The 21,204-nt window shown below is 50.2% G+C and overlaps 1 protein-coding gene across 1 annotated transcript in view; it reads left to right on the top strand.

Moving 5' to 3' along the window:
- The window catches only part of CASP2 (caspase 2), a 224,650-nt gene that overhangs the window by 80,125 nt on the left and 123,321 nt on the right, over nt 1-21,204 (top strand). Inside the window, exon 7 of the mRNA XM_069242657.1 lies at nt 10,816-10,944. Within this exon, the coding sequence (XP_069098758.1) occupies nt 10,816-10,944 (129 nt within the window). The remainder of the gene's footprint in view (nt 1-10,815; nt 10,945-21,204) is intronic.

The raw sequence follows: 21,204 nt of genomic DNA, 5'->3' as shown, positions 1-21,204 counted from the left end.
TGCTGCGTGGATTTTCTCTGCGGTAATTATGTCTCAGAGGAAGTCGGGTTTCAAGCCCTGTCGAGAGTGTGGGGGCAAGATGTCCGTTACTGATCCTCACTCCGACTGTTTATGGTGTTGATTCATGTCAGCACATGAATCCGAAGGCCCTGAAAGAACGTGAGGCTAAACTATTCATGGCGAAGTCGAAAAGGAAGGAGAAAAAACATCATAAGAAGTCTTCTTCGCCAAGGTCTCATCGGCGTCATCGAGACTCCCGGCGCCGTAGGGATTCATGGCGCCATTCCAGCAAGGAGTCTCGTTCGAGGTCGCCTTCGGCTCGGCATCGGAAGACTTGGGAGGTCAGTCCCACGGTCACGCCACATCCATCGACGCCGTTGCCTTCTCCGGCGTCACCGACTTAGCCTGGACAGGCTTCTGTGATCGAGGTGACGCAGCCTCAGGTGTTTTCTCCGGCGTCACAGACGTCGAGGCTGGTGTCGGGGTCGCCTTCAATCCAGGCACCCCAGTATCCGGCTTTTCCGGCCCCTGGAGCCGATAATACCGCATTTCTGAATGCGATGTATACCATCTTCCAGCAGATGGCTCCAGGCGGTGCTCCGGCTGGTCCTTCGGGCTGTTGGCTTTTTCCTTGGGTGGTCCTGCGCCTCTACGGCCGGCACCCTTTATGCCCTTTCTTCCTTTGGGGAATGTGGGCTTGGCGCCGGTGTCGGCGCCAGTGGCCGCTCCGGTGGCTCCGGAGGTTTTGGCCCCGGAGGTTTCCATCTCGTCGACTTCAGGATTTCGTCCTGTGACTCCGGCGGGTCCATCGGAGACTCCAAGACGTGACTTTCTTCGTCCGGCTCCTACCTCGGCGCCGAAGCTGCCTGTGGTGCCGGACATGGCGTCGGATGGTTCCGGAGATCGGCGCCGATCCTCGACTTTGGCGGAGGCCATGTTAACTCTGCGTATCGAAGAAAGACTGCACTCGAGAAGGCGTGCTCTCCGTCTTTTGGAAGAGCAAGAATACCAACGAGTCTTGGAGGAAGGAGAGGTTGAGGACTCTGGTGATGGACTTCATGGTCTGGATACAGCAAGTGGGCTGGATACTTCCCCTGAGTGGGACCTATCATCTCCAGGGGAGTATACGGAGGAGGCTGCTACCTTTCACGCTGTGGTAAGAAAGGCAGCTAACTTCCTGGACCTGCCTTTGCCGGTGGCAGAGGTGAAGCAGAATTTGCTGACTGAGGTACTACATCCGGCCTCTACTGCAGCGGAGCCTCTTTTGCCATTCAATGAGGCTTTGCTTGATCCGGTGTTAGAGGTGTGGAAGAAGCCAGTATCTTCCTCGGCTGTTCATAGGGCTGTGGCCAGGAGATATCGGGCTGCGCCATCTGACCCTGGCTTTCTGTCTAGACACCCTACGCCGGAGAGCTTGGTGGTGCAAGCCTCCTGCTCCTCTAGGTCAGCGCCTGGATCTTTCCCGACGGTACCAGGGGACAGGGACTCCAAAAAGTTGGACGCGCAATCTAAGAAGATATTTTCGTCTTGCAGTATGGCATTGTAGGCCACCAACGCGACTTGCATTCTGGGGAGATACATCCATGCTCTTATGGACGACATATCATCTTCATATACGGAGCTTCCCCAGGGACTTTTGAACATTGTTTCGGATGCCCAGGCTGCCGCAACCCAGATTATCCAGTCTGGGCTGGACACGACCGACTCGGTGGCTAGGGCGATGGGCACGGCTGTGGTGGTGAGGAGACAGGCCTGGCTCCGCAACTCAGGGTTCTCTGCGGACGTGCAGTCGACCCTGTTGGACCTCCCATTTGATGGGGACAAACTGTTTGGAGCCAAGGCGTATTCGGCCTTGGAGAGGTTCAAAGAAAGCAGGGCCACAGCCAAATCATAAGGACTGCAAGCCCCTTCTTCTACCTCCTCCAGATTTTTCAGGAGGTTTCGTGGATTTGGACGTGGCTCTTCCTCCTCTTCCTTTCGGGGGAGATTCCAGCAACCCACCTCTTCCCTCCCCTATAGATCATTTAGAGGGAGGGGTAGGGCCCGCACCAGGGGAGCCTCTCAGCAGCACTCTGCCTCTTCCTCATCCTCTGGAGGGGTGCAGCAGAGAAAGCAGCCTTAGGCTTCCACCATTTCCCACTCACTCCTCTCCTGTAGGGGGAAGGTTACGGCATTTTCTCCACAAGTGGGAGACTATTTCATCGGCCACTTGGGTTATCAGCATTGTGGGAAAAGGCCTTCCCTTTCGGGAGTTTCCGCCCCCCATCCCGCCCCGCCCATCTTATTGTTCAGAAGAACACCTCCTGTTGTTAGAACAGGAGGTTCAAGTCCTCCTTTCAAAGGGTGCGGTGGAGTTGGTCCCAGAGCAGGAAAGGGGTCGAGGTTGTTACTCAAGGTACTTCCTGATTCCCAAGAAGGATGGTCGGTTGAGACCAATCCTGGATCTGAGGATCTTGAATTGGTTCCTCAAACAGGAAAAGTTCAAGATGCTGACCCTAGCTCAGGTGCTTTTGGCGTTGAACAAGGGAGATTGGATGGTGTCTGTCGACTTGCAGGATGCTTATTTTCATATCCCGATACTCAAGTCGCACAGGAAGTATCTCCGGTTTGTGGTCGGGTCGCAGCACTATCAGTTTGCGGTCCTCCCGTTTGGTCTTACTTCAGCACCTCGAGTCTTCACAAAGGTGATGTCGGTGGTTGCGGCAGAGCTCAGAAGGAAGGGGATAGCAGTATTACCTTACTTGGACGACTGGTTGATCAAAGCCAAGTCCCCGGAGCTTGTGTCGCTTCATCTGCAGTCAACAACCCAGTTGTTGTTCGACCTGGGCTTTTCGGTGAACGTGCCCAAATCTCACCTGGAGCCCTCTCAGCGCCTCCTGTTCATAGGGGCAGTACTGGATACAACATTGAATCGAGCCTTTCCTCCGCCTCAGCGGATTCAAGATATTCAGGAGTTGGTTCCAATGTTTCGAAATGGAGCGGTAGTTCCAGTCCTCAAGGTCCTTCGTCTGCTCGGTCTGTTTGCCTCCTGCATACTATTGGTCACGCATGCTCGCTGGCACATGAGGGCTCTTCAGTGGTGCCTCCGAAGGCAGTGGTCTCAACACAAAGGAGATCTCGAAGGTGCTGTCAAGATCTCCAGAGATGCTGCTGTGGACTTGAAGTGGTGGATTGCGGACAACAATCTTTCACAAGGAAAGCCGTTCGCGCAGTCACCACCAGTGACCACGGTCATAACGGATGCTTCCACTCTAGGGTGGGGAGCTCATCTGGGGGATCTGGAGATCAAAGGGCTTTGGTCTCCAGAGGAACAGATTTTTCATATCAATCTGTTGGAGTTACGGGCTGTACGTCTGGCTCTCAAGGCCTTCCTCCCTTCTTTTCATGGTCCGTCGGTACAGGTCCTGACGGACAATACTACTGCGATGTGGTACATAAACAAACAGGGAGGAGTAGGGTCGTACCTTCTCTGCAGAGAAGCTCTTCGACTATGGTCCTGGGCAAAGGACCATCAGATTTGCTTGGTAGCAAATCATCTGGCCGGGGTTTTGAATGTACGTGCGGACAGTCTCAGTCGCCATTTCTCGGCCGACCACGAGTGGCGTCTCCATCCAGATCTAGTCCGTTTAATCTTCCAGATGTGGGGGTTTCCTCAGATAGATCTGTTTGCCACTCGGGAGAACACGCACTGTCCGTTTTTCTGCAGCCTCCAGTATCCGGTGCAGGGAGCGTTGGGGGACGCGTTTCAGATAACCTGGTGCGACCAGTTGCTTTACGCGTTTTCCCCCATACCCTTGATTCCTCGAGTATTGAGGAAAATTCGCCAAGACCGGGCTCAAGTCATCTTAATAGCTCCGGATTGGCCAAGGAGAATGTGGTATTCCGACCTTCTCCAACTCTCGCTCTGCCCTCCGCTCCGTCTCCCTCTCAGGGCAGACCTCCTCTCGCAGTCGCAGGGGCAGGTTTTACACCCCAACCTCCAGAGTCTGCACCTACATGCCTGGAGATTGAACGGGGCAACCTGAGTTCCTTCTCTCTCCCGCCTGATGTAGTGGATGTTCTATTAGCGGCCAGGCGACACTCCACTAAATCTATCTACGCTAATAGGTGGTCTAAATTTGTTATGTGGTGTGGAGAGAGACAGATTGATCCCTTACATGCTCATCTGTCAGATGTTTTGTCTTTTGCTTTGTCACTAGCGCAAAAAGGTTGTGCAGTGGCTACTATTAAAGGTTACTTGTCTGCCTTGTCAGCCTTCATTTGTCTTCCAGACCAACCTTCGTTATTTAAATCCCCTATTGTTCTTAGATTCTTGAAAGGTCTTCTAAATAAATATCCTCCAAAACCATTCGTTATGCCTCAATCGGATTTGTCCTTGGTCCTGACTTTCCTTATGGGGTCCCCTTTCGAGCCTATCCATTCTTGCCCCTTAAGGTACTTAGTTATTAAAATAGTCTTCCTGGTGGCTATAACATCTGCAAGGAGAGTGAGTGAGTTGCAGGCCTTCTCGGTAAAACCTCCTTATACAACTTTTTATGGGGATAAGGTGGTGTTGAGGACCAAGGCTGCTTTCCTCCCGAAGGTTGTTTCACCCTTCCATTTGGCCCAGACAATTACTTTGTCCACGTTCTATCCTCTGCCTCATCCTTCAAAGGAGGAAGAGAGACTACATCGCTTGGACCCAAAGAGGGCGTTAAGCTTCTACATTGATAGAACGAAGGATTTCAGGCTGGAGGATCAGCTGTTCATCGGATACGTGGGCAAGAGGAGAGGAAAGGCAGTCCACAAGAGAACACTTTCCAGGTGGGTTGTTCTTTGCATTAAAATCTGTTATTCTTTAGCAAAGAAGGATCCTGCTGATGGTATTAGGGCTCATTCCACCAGAGCTAAGTCGGTCACTTCGGCCTTGGCCAGAGGTGTTCCTGTGGTCGACATCTGTAAGGCCGCAACTTGGTCGTCCCTTCACACTTTTGCGAAACATTACTGTTTGGACTCTGAGGTCCGAAGGGACGGCCATTTTGCATGGTCAGTGCTGCAGGATTTCTTGGTTTGACCATTCAGGCTCCCACCACCGGGCGCGGTACTGCTTTGGGACTCTATTCATTAGGTGAGGAATCCACAGGTAGTTGTATCCATCAGAAGAACGAGTTACTTACCTTCGGTAACGACTTTTCTGGTGGATACATTAGCTACCTGTGGATTCCTCACGGTCCCACCCGCCTCCCCGTTGACTTTTTGGTCTTACCAAGTAATCCTTGAGTGTGCTCCTCTTGGTCTTTAAGACTGCAATAGATTTTGTATATATGAATACTTGTGTATATATGTATATATATCTTTGTGTATATACATAATTAGTATATATTTGTTTTGATTTAAAAAAAAAAAAAAAGTTATATTAAATCTACAGCCATTCCATTGCAATGTTGTGTGATTTACAATGTTATGGGATGTTGCCTTGATCTTTCATTGCATTGGGTTATTGTTCTCATGCACGTAAAAAATGTTGGTACTGACGTCGGCACATCAGCGAGGACCTCTTATTGCCTGTATGACGTCAGACGGCGTCGCATGGGCTAATGTGACGTCCTCGTCGACGTGCGGAAGCTAGGAAGAAGATTTCCGTCGAATGCTGGCGCCATGGGAGAATTCATTAGGTGAGGAATCCACAGGTAGCTAATGTATCCACCAGAAAAGTCGTTACCGAAGGTAAGTAACTTGTTCATCTCTTCCTCTCTCCAGGAAAGCTCAGGAGATTTGGAACTGGGCTGTACAGCCTGGCATACTCCTCACAGCAGTTCACCTTCCAGGTATCCAGAACAGGAGAGCTGACTTGCTTAGCAGGCAAAAATCAATGTGTCACGAATGGGAACTGGACCAGTTTACGGTCAACCACATTTTTTCTCAGTAGGGAACACCCAACCTCGACCTCTTCGCCAGCTGGTCGAAAGCCAAATGCGGATACTACGCAAGCTGGCATCACCAGAGGGGATCATGGGGGAATGTGTTTTCCATAGCCTGTTCAGGACACTTTGCATACGCTTTTCTGCCAATTCCCTTGATGCGGAAAGTTCTGCGGAAGATGAAGAGAGAACCATGCACGCTAATATTAATAGCCCCGTACTGGGCTCGTCAACATTGGTTCACAGAGCTTCTTCTCCGGTCAGTGAAGCCTCGCTTCTCACTAAGAATATCTCTGCATCTGCTAACAATGAACAACAAACAAATCTTACATCCGAATCCTCAATCAATGCAGTTACCAGCGTGCCTCCTGAGCACCGTGAGTTTTCACACCTAAACATTCGCAGGAGTGCAGAGATATTCAGTTCAAAGCCAGAGCAATTAGCACCAATAAGACTTAATCATGGAAGTGGAAAAGATTCTGTTTGTGGTGTCATCAGCAACAAATTGATCCTCTTTCTTCATCACTGGAACAGATATTGCCTTATTTGCTACGTTTAGCTCACTCAGGGCTTGCGCATTCTTCCATAAAGGTTCACCTGGGGGTGATGCCTCTTATAGAAGTTCATACTCTTCTCTTTCGTTCTGGTCCTCTAGGTTTATTAAACGATTTCTGAAAGGATTTTTGTAGGAAAATGCCTTCTTGGCATGGTTACCCCCTAACGTTTTGCCTTTTGTTGATGCTAGTTATGATTGAAAGTGACTTCAAAATGTCAACATTTCCTGGGGGAAGTAAGTAAAGGTTAGTTTGTCAGGTAAGTAAAGCACTTACAAGTTCAGTCTCCGGGGCATAGGCAGCCCACCATTGGGGGTTCAAGTCCACCCCAAACACCCCGTACCAGCAAAACAGGGCCAGTCAGGTGCAGAGCTCAAAGAGGGGCCCAATGAACATAGGCACCTATGGAGACTAGGGTGCTCCGGTTCCAGTCTGCTAGCAGTTAAGTACCCACGTCTTCGGAGGGCAGACCAGGGGGGTTTTGTAGGGCACAGGGGGGGACACAAGTCAGCACAAAAAGTACACCCTCAGCGGCACGGGGGCGGCCGGGTGCAGAGTTTAAACAGGCGTCGGGTTTGCAATGGAGTTCAGTGGGAGACCCAGGGGTCTCTTCAGCAAAACAGGCAGGCAAGGGGGTGGGGGGCTCCTTGGGGTAGCCACCACCTGGGCAAGGGAGAGGGCCACCTGGGGGTCGCTTTTGCACTGGAGGTCGGATCCTTCAGGTCCTGGGGGGTGCGGGTGCAGTGTCTTTACCAGGCATCGGGTTCTTAGAAGCAGGCAGTTGCGGTCAGGGGGAGCCTCTGGATCCCTCTGCAGGCGTCGCTGGGGGGGCGGAGGGTAAGGGGGGTCAACTCTGGCTACTCACAGGGTCGCAGTCGCCAGGGAGTCCTCCCTGTAGTGTTGTTTCTCCGCAGGTCGAGCCAGGGGCGTCGGGTGCAGAGTGCAAAGTCCCACGCTTCCGGCAGGAAACGTGGAGTCCTTTTAAAGTTGTTTCTTTGTTGCAAAGTTGTTTCTTCTTTGGAGCAGAGCCGCTGTCCTCGGGAGTTCTTGGCCCTTTTAGATGCAGGGTAGTCCTCTGAGGCTTCAGAGGTCGCTGGACCCTGGGGGACGCGTCGCTGGTGCAGTTTTTCTTGAAGTGGGGAGACAGGCCGGTAGAGCTGGGGCCAAGGCAGTTGGTATCTCCGTCTTCTCTGCAGGGCTTTCAGGTCAGCAGTCCTATTTCATCTTCAGGTTGCAGGAATCTATCTTGCATGGTTCTGGGGGGCCCTAAATACTCAATTTAGGAGTGTGTTTAGGTCTGGGGGGTTAGTAGCCAATGGCTACTAGCCCTGAGGGTGGCTACACCCTCTTTGTGCCTCCTCCCTGAGGGGAGGGTGGCTACACTCTTTGTGCCTCCTCCCTGAGGGGAGGGGGGCACATCCCTAATCCTATTGGGGGAATCCTCCATTTGCAAGATGGAGGATTTCTAAAATTCAGAGTCACCTCAGCTCAGGACACCTTAGGGGCTGTACTGACTGGCCAGTGACTCCTCCTTGTTTTTCTCATTATCTCCTCAGGCCTTGCCGCCAAAAGTGGGGCCGTGGCTGGAGGGGGCGGGCAACTCCACTAGTTGTAGTGCCCTGGGGCGCTTTAACAAAGGGGGTGAGCCTTAGAGGCTCACCGCCAGGTGTTACAGTTCCTGCAGGGGGAGGTGAGAAGCACCTCCAACCAGTACAGGCTTTGTTACTAGCCACAGAGTGACAAAGGCACTCTCACCATGTGGCCAGCAACATGTCTGGTGTGTGGCTGGCTGGCAAAACTAGTCAGCCCACACTGGAAGTCGGGTATGTTTTCAGGGGGCATCTCTAAGATGCCCTCTGGGTGTATTTCACAATAAAATGTACACTGGCATCAGTGTGCATTTATTGTGCTGAGACGTTTGATACCAAACTTCCCAGTTTTCAGTGTAGCCATTATGGTGCTGTGGAGTTCGTGTATGACAGACTCCCAGACCATATACTCTTATGGCTACCCTGCACTTACAATGTCTAAGGTTTTGCTTAGACACTGTAGGGGCATAGTGCTCATGCACCTATTCCCTCACCTATGGTATAGTGCACCCTGCCTTAGGGCTGTAAGGCCTGCTAGAGGGGTGACTTATCTATGCCATAGGCAGTGTGAGGTTTGCATGGCACGTTGAGGGGAGTGCCATGTCGAATTTGTCATTTTCTCCCCACCAGCATACACAAGCTGGCATGCAGTGTGTCTGTGCTGAGTGAGGGGTCCCCAGGGTGGCATAAGACATGCTGCAGCCCTTAGAGACCTTCCCTGGCATCAGGGCCCTTGGTACCAGTTACATGGGACTTACCTGGATGCCAGGGTGTGCCAATTGTGGAAACAAAGGTACAGGTTTAGGGAAAGAACACTGGTGCTGGGGCCTGGTTAGCAGGCCTCCGCACACTTCCAAATCATAACTTGGAATCAGCAAAGACAAAAAGTCAGGGGGTAACCATGCCAAGGAGGCATTTCCTTAGACCATTGAACCCTAAAACGTACTACTCCTTTACAGCGCCCATTGCTGAACCCAAAAACTACTCACTACTCCGATACAGCGCCCATTGCTGAACCCTAAAACTACTCACTACTCCTATATAGCGCCGATTGTTGAACCCTAAAACTTTCTACTCCTATACAGCGCCCATTGAACCCTAAAACTACTTACTACTCCTGTACACCTGCCATTAATCCCTAAAACTGCTCACAACTCCTATAAAACGCCCATTGCTGAACCCTAAAACTACTCACTACTCCTATACAGCGCCCATTGCTGAACCCTAAAACTACTCACTACTCCTATACAGCGCCCATTGAACCCTAAAACTACTCACTACTCCTATACAGTGCCCATTGATCCCTAAAACTACTTACTACTCCTATACAGCGCCCTTTGAACCCTAAAACTACTTGCTACTCCTATAAAGCTCCCATTGAACCCTAAAACTACTTGCTACTCCTATAAAGCTCCCATTGAACCCTAAAACTACTTACTACTCCTGTACAGCGGCCATTGAAGCCTAAAACTGCTTACTACTCCTGTACAGCACCCATTACTGAACCCTAAAACTACTTACTACTCCTGTACCGCCCCCATTGCTGAACCCTAAAACTACTTACTAGTCCTATACAGCGCCCATTGAACCCTAAAACTAACTCCTATACAGCGCCCACTGAACCCTAAAGCTACTCACTACTCCTATACAGCGGCCATTGCTAAACCCTAAAACTACTCACTGCTACTATACAGCTCCCATTGAACCCTAAAACTACTTACTCCTATACAGCGCCCACTGAACCCTAAAGCTACTCACTACTCCTATACAGCGGCCATTGCTAAACCCTAAAACTACTTACTACTCCTGTACAGCACCCATTGCTGAACCCTAAAACTACTCATTACTCCTATACAGCACCCATTGCTGAACCCTAAAACTACTCACTACTCCTATACAGCGCCCATTGAACCCTAAAACTACTTACGCCTATACAGAGCCCATTGAACCCTAAAACTACTTACTCCTATACTGCACCCATTGCTGAACCCTAAAACTACTCCCTACTCCTATACTGCACCCATTGAACCCTAAAACCACTCACTACTTCTATACAGCACCCATTGCTGAACCCTAAAACTACTCACTACTCCTGTACACCGGCCATTGCAGACCCCAAAAAACCGACATATTACTCCGATGCGCTACTTATTAACACTAAAAACAAGTTACTATGCCTATACATTATGTATAGTTGAACGCTAAAAACTCCTTACAACCTCTGCAATTAATTTAAAGTATTATTAGAAATTACAGAAACAAAACCTAAACAATATATATGTCTGTCTGGTTTCTGTCGTACGCAGAGAAGAAAGACCTGCAAAGTAAAAGGCTGAAAAGGTAATTGTGATGCAATTCTTGCATTAAAGTGACTCCCTATGTAGAGCCTGCGAAGTAACGATAACTATCTGGGCACCAGGAGACTCTAATTCTGCTGTGTTCTGCTCTTGGTTAAACCTGTTGTGCTTATTTGGTAAGTCCCTTGGTGCCCCTCTTCCTCAGTTTGATGATGTTCTGTAACCAAAGTACTGTGATTGAACGTTTGTGTGAAATGCCCTTCGTGTGCTCGCTCTTGAATGGTCTTTAAAGACCTTATTGATGTACAGCCTTCCTGCTTCCTGGCTTGGTGCTTGTCACTAGTAAGGCCTCATCATTAATATGTTGAGGTCTTGTGTCGAGTATGTCATTAATGAGGCCTCATCAACCTCATTGTAACGTCTTTGCATCAAAGCTGTGCTCCCCTGCTCACTTCTTCCTCCTTTCTGTCTCCAGGAGATGAAATGCCAGCTCAGGTTGTTCTCCCGCCATCCTGAGCATCAGGGGGCTGATGCCTGCATCGTGGCGTTACTCTCACATGGTGTCGAAGGGGCAGTCTACGGCAGTGATGGCAGCTTATTTCAGGTAAGAGGTCCTGTGCGCAAGTAAATGTTGGGGTCCAAGAGTTTGGCCAAGTACGTAGATGTCTCTAATCTTGGGGGATCTGGAGTGTAGGAAAGTACCCTCTTTGTGGTATGGTTACCCCCTTTATTGTCTGCTGTCAGTGTATTTTTGAGACTGTTCACTGGGATTCCGCTAACCTGGACCCCAGTGACTGTGCTCTTCCTCTAAATTTAGTTGTTCAGTACTTAGCACACCCCACGATTGGCATACTGGTGCCCCCATTATCATACCCCAGTATATGCTACCTAGGTACTCAGGGAATTGGGGCACCAGGGTTTACCCATGGGCTGCAGCATGTATTATGCCACCTATGGGAGCCCATGCAAGCTGTGCCTGCAGGCTTGCCGTTGCAGCCTGCGTGAAAAGGTGCATGCACCCTTTCACCACAGGTCCTTGCAAGTCACTCCTATGGCAGGTGCTCCCAGCCTAGAGGGCAGGGTGCAAGTACCTCTGTGTGAGGGCACCCCTGCACAAGCAGAGGCGCCCCTGCAAACGCCTGCTCCATTTTTCTGGACTTCGTGAGTGCAGGGACACCATTTTACCTGTGTACTGGACACGGGTCACTACCTCTGTCCAGCTACATAATGGTAACTCTGAACCTAGGCATGTTTGGTATCAAGCATGTCCGAATAATACCAAATAGCCAATAGTGGTTGTATGATGCCATGCACTCTGGGGGCGCCTTAGAGGACCCCTGCTTTGCTCCTACCAGTTTGCAGGGTTTTTCCAGGCAGCCCGCACAGCTGCCATCCTACAGACAGGTTTCTGACCTCCTGCTGCTTGACCAGCTAAAGCAGAGGGAGGCAGAACAAAGGATTTCCTTTGGGAGAGGGAGGCAACACCCTCTCTCTTTGGAAATAGGTGTGACTGGCTTGGGAGGGGTAGCCTCCCCAAGCCACTGGTATGCTTTGAAGGGCACATTTGGGGGCATATTTATACTTTTTTGTGCAAAACTGCACTAATGCAGTTTTGCACCAGCTTGCACCATTCTTGAGTGCCAGTCGGGAGCCATATTTATGCAATGGTGTAAGCCGGCGCAAAGGGTAGGCTAGCAAAAAAAAAAGATGTTAGCCTGGTGGGGATCGCGGTATGGGAGAAGGGGGCTTTGCACCCAAAAAATGACGTTAGGCAGGTTAGAGTAAAAAAAAAAAAAAAAAACTCTAACCAGCCTAGTGTCATTTTCTGGCGCAAAACCATCCATACCACATGTCTCCTGTCTTAGAAAAAACAGGAGTCATGCCCACCACACCAATGGCCAGCACAGGGGACCAGGGTCCCCTGGGCATGGCCATTGCACCCAGTGCCATGTATGTGGAGCCCCCCCCCCCCCCCCCGGGCCCCCCACCGTGAGTGATTTTAGCACAGGGGGATAAATATGGTACTAAGGCCATAGTCATTTTTTTCATGGGAATGCCTACCTTGCATCTAATTGACGCAAGGTAGGTTTCCACGTCCAAAAAATGACTTTAGATCCATAACTTTGGCACCAGACGGGTCTACCGCCAAAGTATAAATATGGAGTTACTTTTGCACTGAATTTGCGTAAAAAATAAAAAAGATGCAAATTCAGCGCAAAACAAGTATAAATATACCCCTTGGTGCCTTCCTTGCATACACAGGTTTGCACCAGTCCAGGGACCCCAGGTCCCTGCTTTAGTGCGAAACTGGCCAGGGGAGTGACCATGCCCCAGTCTATCACCACCCGAGGAATGGTGCCCAGAACTCCTTCGATGACCACTTGATTTTGCCATCTTGAATCCAAGGTGGGCAGAGGCCCCTGGGAGCATCTGAGTCGCCAGGTCAGGCAGGTGACATCACAGCCCCCTCCTCATAGGTGGTCACCCTTCTTGGTGACCAGTCCCAGTTCCTGGGCTATTTAGGGTCTCCCTCTTGGATGGGTCTTCAGATTCGACGTGGAGGATTCCTTCAGGACTCCTCTGCAATGTTTACTTCATCTTCTGGCCACTGGAACTGGACCCTCCAGGAATCGACCGTCTGCAACTCCAGCAACAACTCGGCGAGTCTTTTAGCCTGCAGAAGAAGTAAGAAGGAATCTTCCTTGGAGTGAAGGAGTCACTCCCCTGCATCCGCAGGCACCAACTGCAACAACAACCGGCTGCGTGGATCTTCTCTCCTCCAGAGCTGTGTGGATCCTACCTCACAGGTGGTGGTCTGGAGTGGTTCCCTTGGCCCTCTCTACCAGCTCTCTAACTTGGGAGACAGTAAGCCCTTGCTTGCGCCTCCTCTAAGGGATCTTCAGGCTTCGTGTAACCCCGGCCTCCAGCACTCTTCCCTGCAAAGTACAGTCTCTTGTCTGCTGCTCCAACGACGTGGGACTCCTCTCCAGGTGTGCTGCGTGGGCCTCAGCTTAAATCCTGTACCTACTGCCTGTGGGGGCTGACTCCTCTTCTTGTGACTCTTCCAGCTGATGAGGATTTCCTCAGACTCCCTTCCTTTGGTCGAGTCCCCTGTGCCTTGCTGGTTCTCTTCAGCCTTGCAAAACCTTCTTCACCGACTCCTGCATTTGCCAAGGATTGTTGGTGCTTTTCCAACACCACTGACTGCAACACGACTGGCGAAATCGGACATCACTTGTATCACCTCTGGAACACCCCTTCTGCTCCTGTGCTGCACTGCTGACTTTCTTCATCCACCGTCGCCCTGATACTGCATCCACAGAAGGTTGGGTAGTGGCTCCTGCCACAGCCGGACACTCCAACACAAACTGGACTTGGTCCCCTTCCTTTGCAGGTCCTCCTCCGTCAGGATCCATCTTCTTTTTCTTGCAGTCTTGCTTGGGTCTTGCACAGTCCTTTTCCAGAGTTCTCCTGTTGGGTTGGGAAAAAAACAGGTACTTGCCTCTTCCCTCCTAGTCACTGGGGGGCACCCCAGTCCTTACTTTTTGGGGTTCCTAGTTCCCCCAGCTCCCCTATACCGATTCCTCTTCCTTCGATGGGAGACTGCCTTTCATATTCCACTTACTTAGTATATGGTTTGGTTTACCCCTAGGGCTTTCAATATTTGCTATTGTTTTAACTATTTGCGATTGCTTTCTATACTCATCACTGACTTCTAACGTGTACATAATAGTGTGGTTACTTACCTCCTATTGGAGTATTGCCTATACAGTATGTTAGTATTTGTGTTACTATAATAAATAACTTTTATTTTTGTAACACTGTGTGGTTCTTCCATGTGTGTAAGTGCTGTGTGACTACATTGGTATTGCATAAGCTTTGCATGTCTCCTAGATAAGCCTTGGCTGCTAACCCACAGCTACCTCTAGAGAGGTCTGGCTTCCTAGACACTGTCTGCACCTTGCTAACAGGGGATACTTGCACCTGGTATAAAGTGATAACACCATAGGTGCACAACACACACCAGGCCAGCTTCATTGCAGGGAGCACTCAGTGGTTAATTTGTAAATAAAAACGTGCCAATGCTGAAAGCTCGCCTCTGAAACACACGGCTGCTGCAATTAAATGTGCGAGCACAGAACACAGAGGCAGCGTAATCCTGAAGCCATCTCGGGCCTCTTTAATCCATTTACAGGTACTCCCTGCCCCTGCAGTTCACTCTTGCAGCTTTCTCCCTTTGTGACATTTTTCTGTCTTTCTCTTCCTCTGTATTTCCCATTTTTGTATTTTGCTTGCAGTAAATGCCTGATGCAAAAATAAGTGCCTGCCCCCACCAGCAACCACTGGCTCAAATTAAGCATTAGGAGTACGGTCAAATCATTCGACGGAGCCACAAATGTTCAAGGAGTGGAGGCAGATGCTTGAGGGTGTCTTTTCTCCAAAGTTGGACAAAACCACTGCTTTGTTTTGTCTTGAACATCCTTCCGATGAAGGCGGAGACTCCAAAATGTGAAGCTCCTTATCCTTTTTGTAACACCTTGCAGTGAGGTTCAGTGGCCACCATCAGGACACACCATTTTTACCCCACTTCTCTTTCACAACAAACATCGGCTTCAGCCCTCCTTCCTACCTCCTTGTGCAGGCTGCCTCTGGGGAGTATTGGCAGTTGCTTGGATGTTCCTGTTGGTTTGGATGGTACAGTGTCCTTTGTCCTTGGTGCCACCGCTGTCCTTGGTGTTCCTGGTTTGCTTTAGTGTTTCTGGTTCCTTGGCGTCACTGATGTCCTAGGTGTTTCTGGTTCCCTTTGGTGTTTCTGGTTCCCTTTGGTGTTTCTGGTTCCCTTTGGTGTTTCTGGTTCCCTTTGGTGTTTCTGGTTCCCTTTGGTGTTTCTGGTTCCCTTTGGTGTTTCTGGTTCCCTTTGGTGTTTCTGGTTCCCTTTGGTGTTTCTGGTTCCCTTTGGTGTTTCTGGTTCCCTTTGGTGTTTCTGGTTCCCTTTGGTGTTTCTGGTTCCCTTGGGTGTTTCTGGTTCCCTTGGGTGTTTCTGGTTCCTTTGATGTTTCTGGTTCCTGGGTGTTTATGGTTCCTTGGTATCCTGGCTCCTGGGTGTTTCTAGTTCCTTTGCCTCACTTCTAACTTTGGTGTTCCTAGTTCCTTTGGTGTTCCTGGTTATTATTTGGTGTTCCTGGTTATTATTTGGTGTCACTGGTTATTATTTGGTGTTATTACTTGGTGTCCTGCTCCTTGGTGTTTCTGGTTCCTTGCTGTCAGATCTAGCTTTTGTGTTTCTGGTTCCTTTGGTGTTTCTGGTGTTCCTTTGGTGTTCCTTGGCGTCACTGCTGCCCATGGCATTTCTGGTTCCTTGGTGTTTGAGTAAGTGGATTTTCCAGGTGACGTCAAATGTTTGCCCTGGCACAGATGTTTCTGAAGGCCTAAATGTTCCTGGATCCTTCGTGTTCCTGGTGGTTTAGATGATCCACTTAGCCTGATGTTCCTGGTGGCCTACATAAACCTGGTTATTTTGCTGTTCCTGCTGGCCAGGATGTTCCTGTAGGAAAGTACCATCTTGCCTGGCATGTTACCCCCATTTTTCACTGTATATATGTTGTTTTAGTTGTATGTGTCACTGGGACCCTGGTAACCCAGGGCCCCAGTGCTCATAAGTGTGCCTGAATGTGTTACCTGTGTAGTGACTAACTGTCTCACTGAGGCTCTGCTAATCAGAACCTCAGTGGTTATGCTCTCTCATTTCTTTCCAAATTGTCACTGACAGGCTAGTGACCATTTTTACCAATTTACATTGGCTTACTGGAACACCCTTATAATTCCCTAGTATATGGTAGAGGTACCCAGGGTATTGGGGTTCCAGGAGATCCCTATGGGCTGCAGCATTTCTTTTGCCACCCATAGGGAGCTCTGACAATTCTTACACAGGCCTGCCACTGCAGCCTGAGTGAAATAACGTCCACGTTATTTCACAGCCATTTTACACTGCACTTAAGTAACTTATAAGTCACCTATATGTCTAACCTTTACCTGGTAAAGGTTAGGTGCAAAGTTACTTAGTGTGAGGGCACCCTGGCACTAGCCAAGGTGCCCCCACATTGTTCAGAGCCAATTCCCTGAACTTTGTGAGTGCGGGGACACCATTACACGCGTGCACTACATATAGGTCACTACCTATATGTAGCTTCACAATGGTAACTCCGAATATGGCCATGTAACATGTCTATGATCATGGAATTGCCCCCTCTATGCCATCCTGGCATAGTTGGCACAATCCCATGATCCCAGTGGTCTGTAGCACAGACCCTGGTACTGCCAAACTGCCCTTCCTGGGGTTTCACTGCAGCTGCTGCTGCTGCCAACCCCTCAGACAGGCATCTGCCCTCCTGGGGTCCAGCCAGGCCTGGCCCAGGATGGCAGAACAAAGAACTTCCTCTGAGAGAGGGTGTGACACCCTCTCCCTTTGGAAAATGGTGTGAAGGCAGGGGAGGAGTAGCCTCCCCCAGCCTCTGGAAATGCTTTGTTGGGCACAGAGGTGCCCAATTCTGCATAAGCCAGTCTACACCGGTTCAGGGACCCCTTAGCCCTGCTCTGGTGCAGAACTGGACAAAGGAAAGGGGAGTGACCACTCCCCTGACCTGCACCTCCCCTGGGAGGTGTCCAGATCTCCTCCAGTGTGCTCCAGACCTCTGCCATCTTGGAAACAGAGGTGCTGCTGGCACACTGGACTGCTCTGAGTGGCCAGTGCCACCAGGTGACGTCAGAGACTCCTGCTGATAGGCTCCTGCAGGTGTTAGTAGCCTATCCTCTCTCCTAGGTAGCCAAACCCTCTTTTCTGGCTATTTAGGGTCTCTGTCTCTGGGGAAACTTTAGATAACGAATGCAAGAGCTCATCCGAGTTCCTTTGCATCTCTCTCTTCACCTTCTGCCAAGGAATCGACTGCTGACCGCGCTGGAAGCCTGCAAACCTGCAACATAGTAGCAAAGACGACTACTGCAACTCTGTAACGCTGATCCTGCCGCCTTCTCGACTGTTTTCCTGCTTGTGCATGCTGTGGGGGTAGTCTGCCTCCTCTCTGCACCAGAAGCTCCGAAGAAATCTCCCGTGGGTCGACGGAATCTTCCCCCTGCAACCGCAGGCACCAAAAAGCTGCATTACCGGTCCCTTGGGTCTCCTCTCAGCACGACGAGCGAGGTCCCTCGAATCCAGCGACTCTGTCCAAGTGACCCCCACAGTCCAGTGACTCTTCAGTCCAAGTTTGGTGGAGGTAAGTCCTTGCCTCACCTCGCTGGGCTGCATTGCTGGGAACCGCGACTTTTGCAGCTACTCCGGCCCCTGTGCACTTCCGGCGGAAATCCTTTGTGCACAGCCAAGCCTGGGTCCACGGCACTCTAACCTGCATTGCACGACTTTCTAAGTTGGTCTCCGGCGACGTGGGACTCCTTTGTGCAACTTCGGCGAGCACCGTTTCACGCATCCTCGTAGTGCCTGTTTCTGGCACTTCTCCGGGTGCTACCTGCTTCAGAGAGGGCTCCTTGTCTTGCTCGACGTCCCCTCTCTCTGCTGGTCCAATTTGCGACCTCCTGGTCCCTCTTGGGCCTCAGCAGCGTCCAAAATCGCTAACCGCATGATTTGCAGCTAGCAAGGCTTGTTGGCGTTCTTTCGGCGGGAAAACACTTCTGCACGACTCTCCACGGCGAGAGGGATCCGTCCACCAAAGGGGAAGTCTCTAGCCCTTTTCGTTCCTGCAGAAACCTCAGCTTCTTCTGTCCAGTAGAAGCTTCTTTGCACCCGCAGCTGGCATTTCCTGGGCATCTGCCCATCTCCGACTTGCTTGTGACTTTTGGACTTGGTCCCCTTGTTCCACAGGTACCCAAGATTGGAAATCCACAGTTGTTGCATTGCTGGTTTGTGTCTTTCCTGCATTATTCCTCTAACACGACTTCTTTGTCCTTAGGGGAACTTTAGTGCACTTTGCACTCACTTTTCAGGGTCTTGGGGAGGGTTATTTTTCTAACTCTCACTATTTTCTAATAGTCCCAGCGACCCTCTACAAGGTCACATAGGTTTGGGGTCCATTCGTGGTTCACATTCCACTTTTGGAGTATATGGTTTGTGTTGCCCCTATCCCTATGTTTCCCCATTGCATCCTATTGTAACTATACATTGTTTGCACTGTTTTCTAAGACTATACTGCATATTTTTGCTATTGTGTATATATATCTTGTGTATATTTCCTATCCTCTCACTGAGGGTACACTCTAAGATACTTTGGCATATTGTCATAAAAATAAAGTACCTTTATTTTTAGTATAACTGTGTATTGTGTTTTCTTCTGATATTGTGCATATGACACTAAGTGGTACTGTAGTAGCTTCACACGTCTCCTAGTTCAGCCTAAGCTGCTCTGCTAAGCTACCATTATCTATCAGCCTAAGCTGCTAGACACCCTATACACTAATAAGGGATAACTGGGCCTGGTGCAAGGTGCAAGTACCCCTTGGTACTCACTACAAGCCAGTCCAGCCTCCTACAGTTCCATCCTCCTAAATGATGCTAGAAGCATGGATGTTCTTTGTTGCATGGTTGATCCTCCTAGACCAGATGAGTCCGAGGGCCCAAAAGGTCAAGGTGGCTCAGACTGCGTGGCCATTCTTTGGGGTTTAAATGTCCCTGGTGGCTTAGCGGTTCCTTTGGCATAAGTGTGGGGGGGGGGGGGGGAGGCGGCATGTGTTCTTGACCCCAGATGTTCCTAGAGTTTGTAGATGTTCCTCTTGTCCTGGGTGTTCCTGGTTATCTGTGTGTTCCTCATGGCCGAGATGATCCTGGTGGCCCGGGTGTTCATAGTCACGTGTATGTTCCTCTTACCTGGGTATTGGTCTGGATGCTCCTTGTCATCCTAGTTTAGCTGGTGGCCTGGGTAGTGGCCTAGATGCTCTTGGTTGCTTGGATGCTCCTCGTCACCTTGGTGTTGCTGGTGGCCTGGATAGTGGCCTAGATGCTCTTGGTTGTTTGGATGCTCTTTGTCACCTGGTTAGTGGCCTAGATGCTCTTGGTTGTTTGGATGCTCCTCGTCACCATGGTGTTGCTGGTGGCCTAGATGCTCATGGTTGCTTGGATGCTCATCTTCATCTGGCTGTTGCTGGTGGCCAGGATAGTGGCCTGGATGCTCTTGGTTACTTGGATGCTCCTCGTCACCTTGGTGTTGCCGGTGGCCTGGATAGTGGCCTAGATGTTCTTGGTTGCTTGGATCCTCTGCTCTTTGTTCTCCAGTGTTGGATCTTTCATAGATTCACATGGTTGAATCATCCCCGTTGTCGAGGTTGGAGCCTCACGGTAACCTGAAATACACATAGCAGTAAATTTTACACACTAGGCCTCAAGGGCCTCCTTGGGTTCTTTTATAGTCTATCCTTGTCGTTTTGCAAAAAGACCCAAAGTTGAAACTCAGCCAATCAGGCGTCTACACCCTCTAGAACACTCCCAACAGAGGCTCTCTCCCTCAGATTTTCTACCGCCCGTCGTGTGAAGGGAGTCTCCCTGAGCTCAGCTCAGTATATTTTTCTGACAGGAATTTTTTCTCTCAGAAAATTTCACTTTTGCCATTCTAGCATGTCTCAGCAGGCTAAGAAAGGTCTGTTTAGAGATTGTGGCAGTTGTGGGAAGAAGAGACTTCATGTTGATGACACCCACAAGAAATGTATTTACTGCCTCTATCCTGACCACAAGGTGAGAGCCTGTAAAATCTGTCGCACCTTTAGTCAGAAAACCCTCAAAGACCGTGAGGGTAGGCTTCTGTTGTGGCTCCAGAGGCAGAAAGATATGGAAAACCCATCCTCAGATGAAGATGAGGCACCATCTCGCTCCCTTATGCGTCAGGGAGCAAAAGAACTGCTGACTGAGGAACCACCAAGAAAGATGGTGAAAAAGCCTACAACACCTGTGACAAAAAAGGCACCAGCAAAAAGTGCCTCTCTGTCACTGTTGCAGACGAGTGATCCGGTAAGTCCTACAGCTGATGTCACCAAACAACGCGACGATGATGACATCCACGTTTATGACGGCTGTGTCGCCAATGATTGACATCGTCACCACTGTCGTCGACTATCATAACGGCTAAAATATTCAAGAAGGCATCGTCGACGAAGACATCGTCGACGGCGGGAGCAGAGGTAGTTTATCCGTCGGTGGCAGCATTACCGTCACCGAAGCTTCTGTCTGCGAGGAAGACAGACAACGTCGACTTCGCACCTGTACCGTCCACGAGACAACCGTCGGCGCGACAACCGTCCACAAGACAACCGGCGACGAAGGACCCTTCGAGGAATCCGTCACCACCATCGACGACGACAGACTCGTCGATGGCGCAACCGAGGACAAGAATCCCGTCTGCAGCAACACCGTCGACGAGGGAACCGTCAACAAGACTGTCGACGACGGATGCTGAAATGTCAGCTGCAGGGATGGAGGTTCTGTCCACTCAACCACTGACCATCATGTCCTCTACCGCAGATTTGGAGGCACAGCAGGAGTCCTCAAGATTCCTCCCTCTTTCTTTTATCTCCATGGAAGAAAGGACATCTTCAATCCTTCCAAGCCATACATCTCCAAGTAAAGTCCTGCCATATCCACCGCAGAATTTATTGGATGATAATGACGACGACAAACTCTTCCCAGGATGAAGGTCTGTTCGGTGCAGCCAGTATCCCATCTCAGCTGCACATCGTTCCCCATACCTAGGTCTCTAGTATCAAATCTGCAGAGTATACTTAAGGACTACTACAGACGATTTCTGCCATCAATGCCGGCAACCCCATCTAGACCGTAAGGTCCACGGACACCTATACAGGCCCCATTTTC

The sequence above is a fragment of the Pleurodeles waltl genome, chromosome 7 (assembly GCF_031143425.1).
Source record: "Pleurodeles waltl isolate 20211129_DDA chromosome 7, aPleWal1.hap1.20221129, whole genome shotgun sequence".
Lineage (NCBI taxonomy): Eukaryota > Metazoa > Chordata > Amphibia > Caudata > Salamandridae > Pleurodeles > Pleurodeles waltl.
The sequence above is the reverse complement of the archived record's forward strand: the minus strand, read 5'-3'. Positions and strand labels throughout refer to the sequence as shown.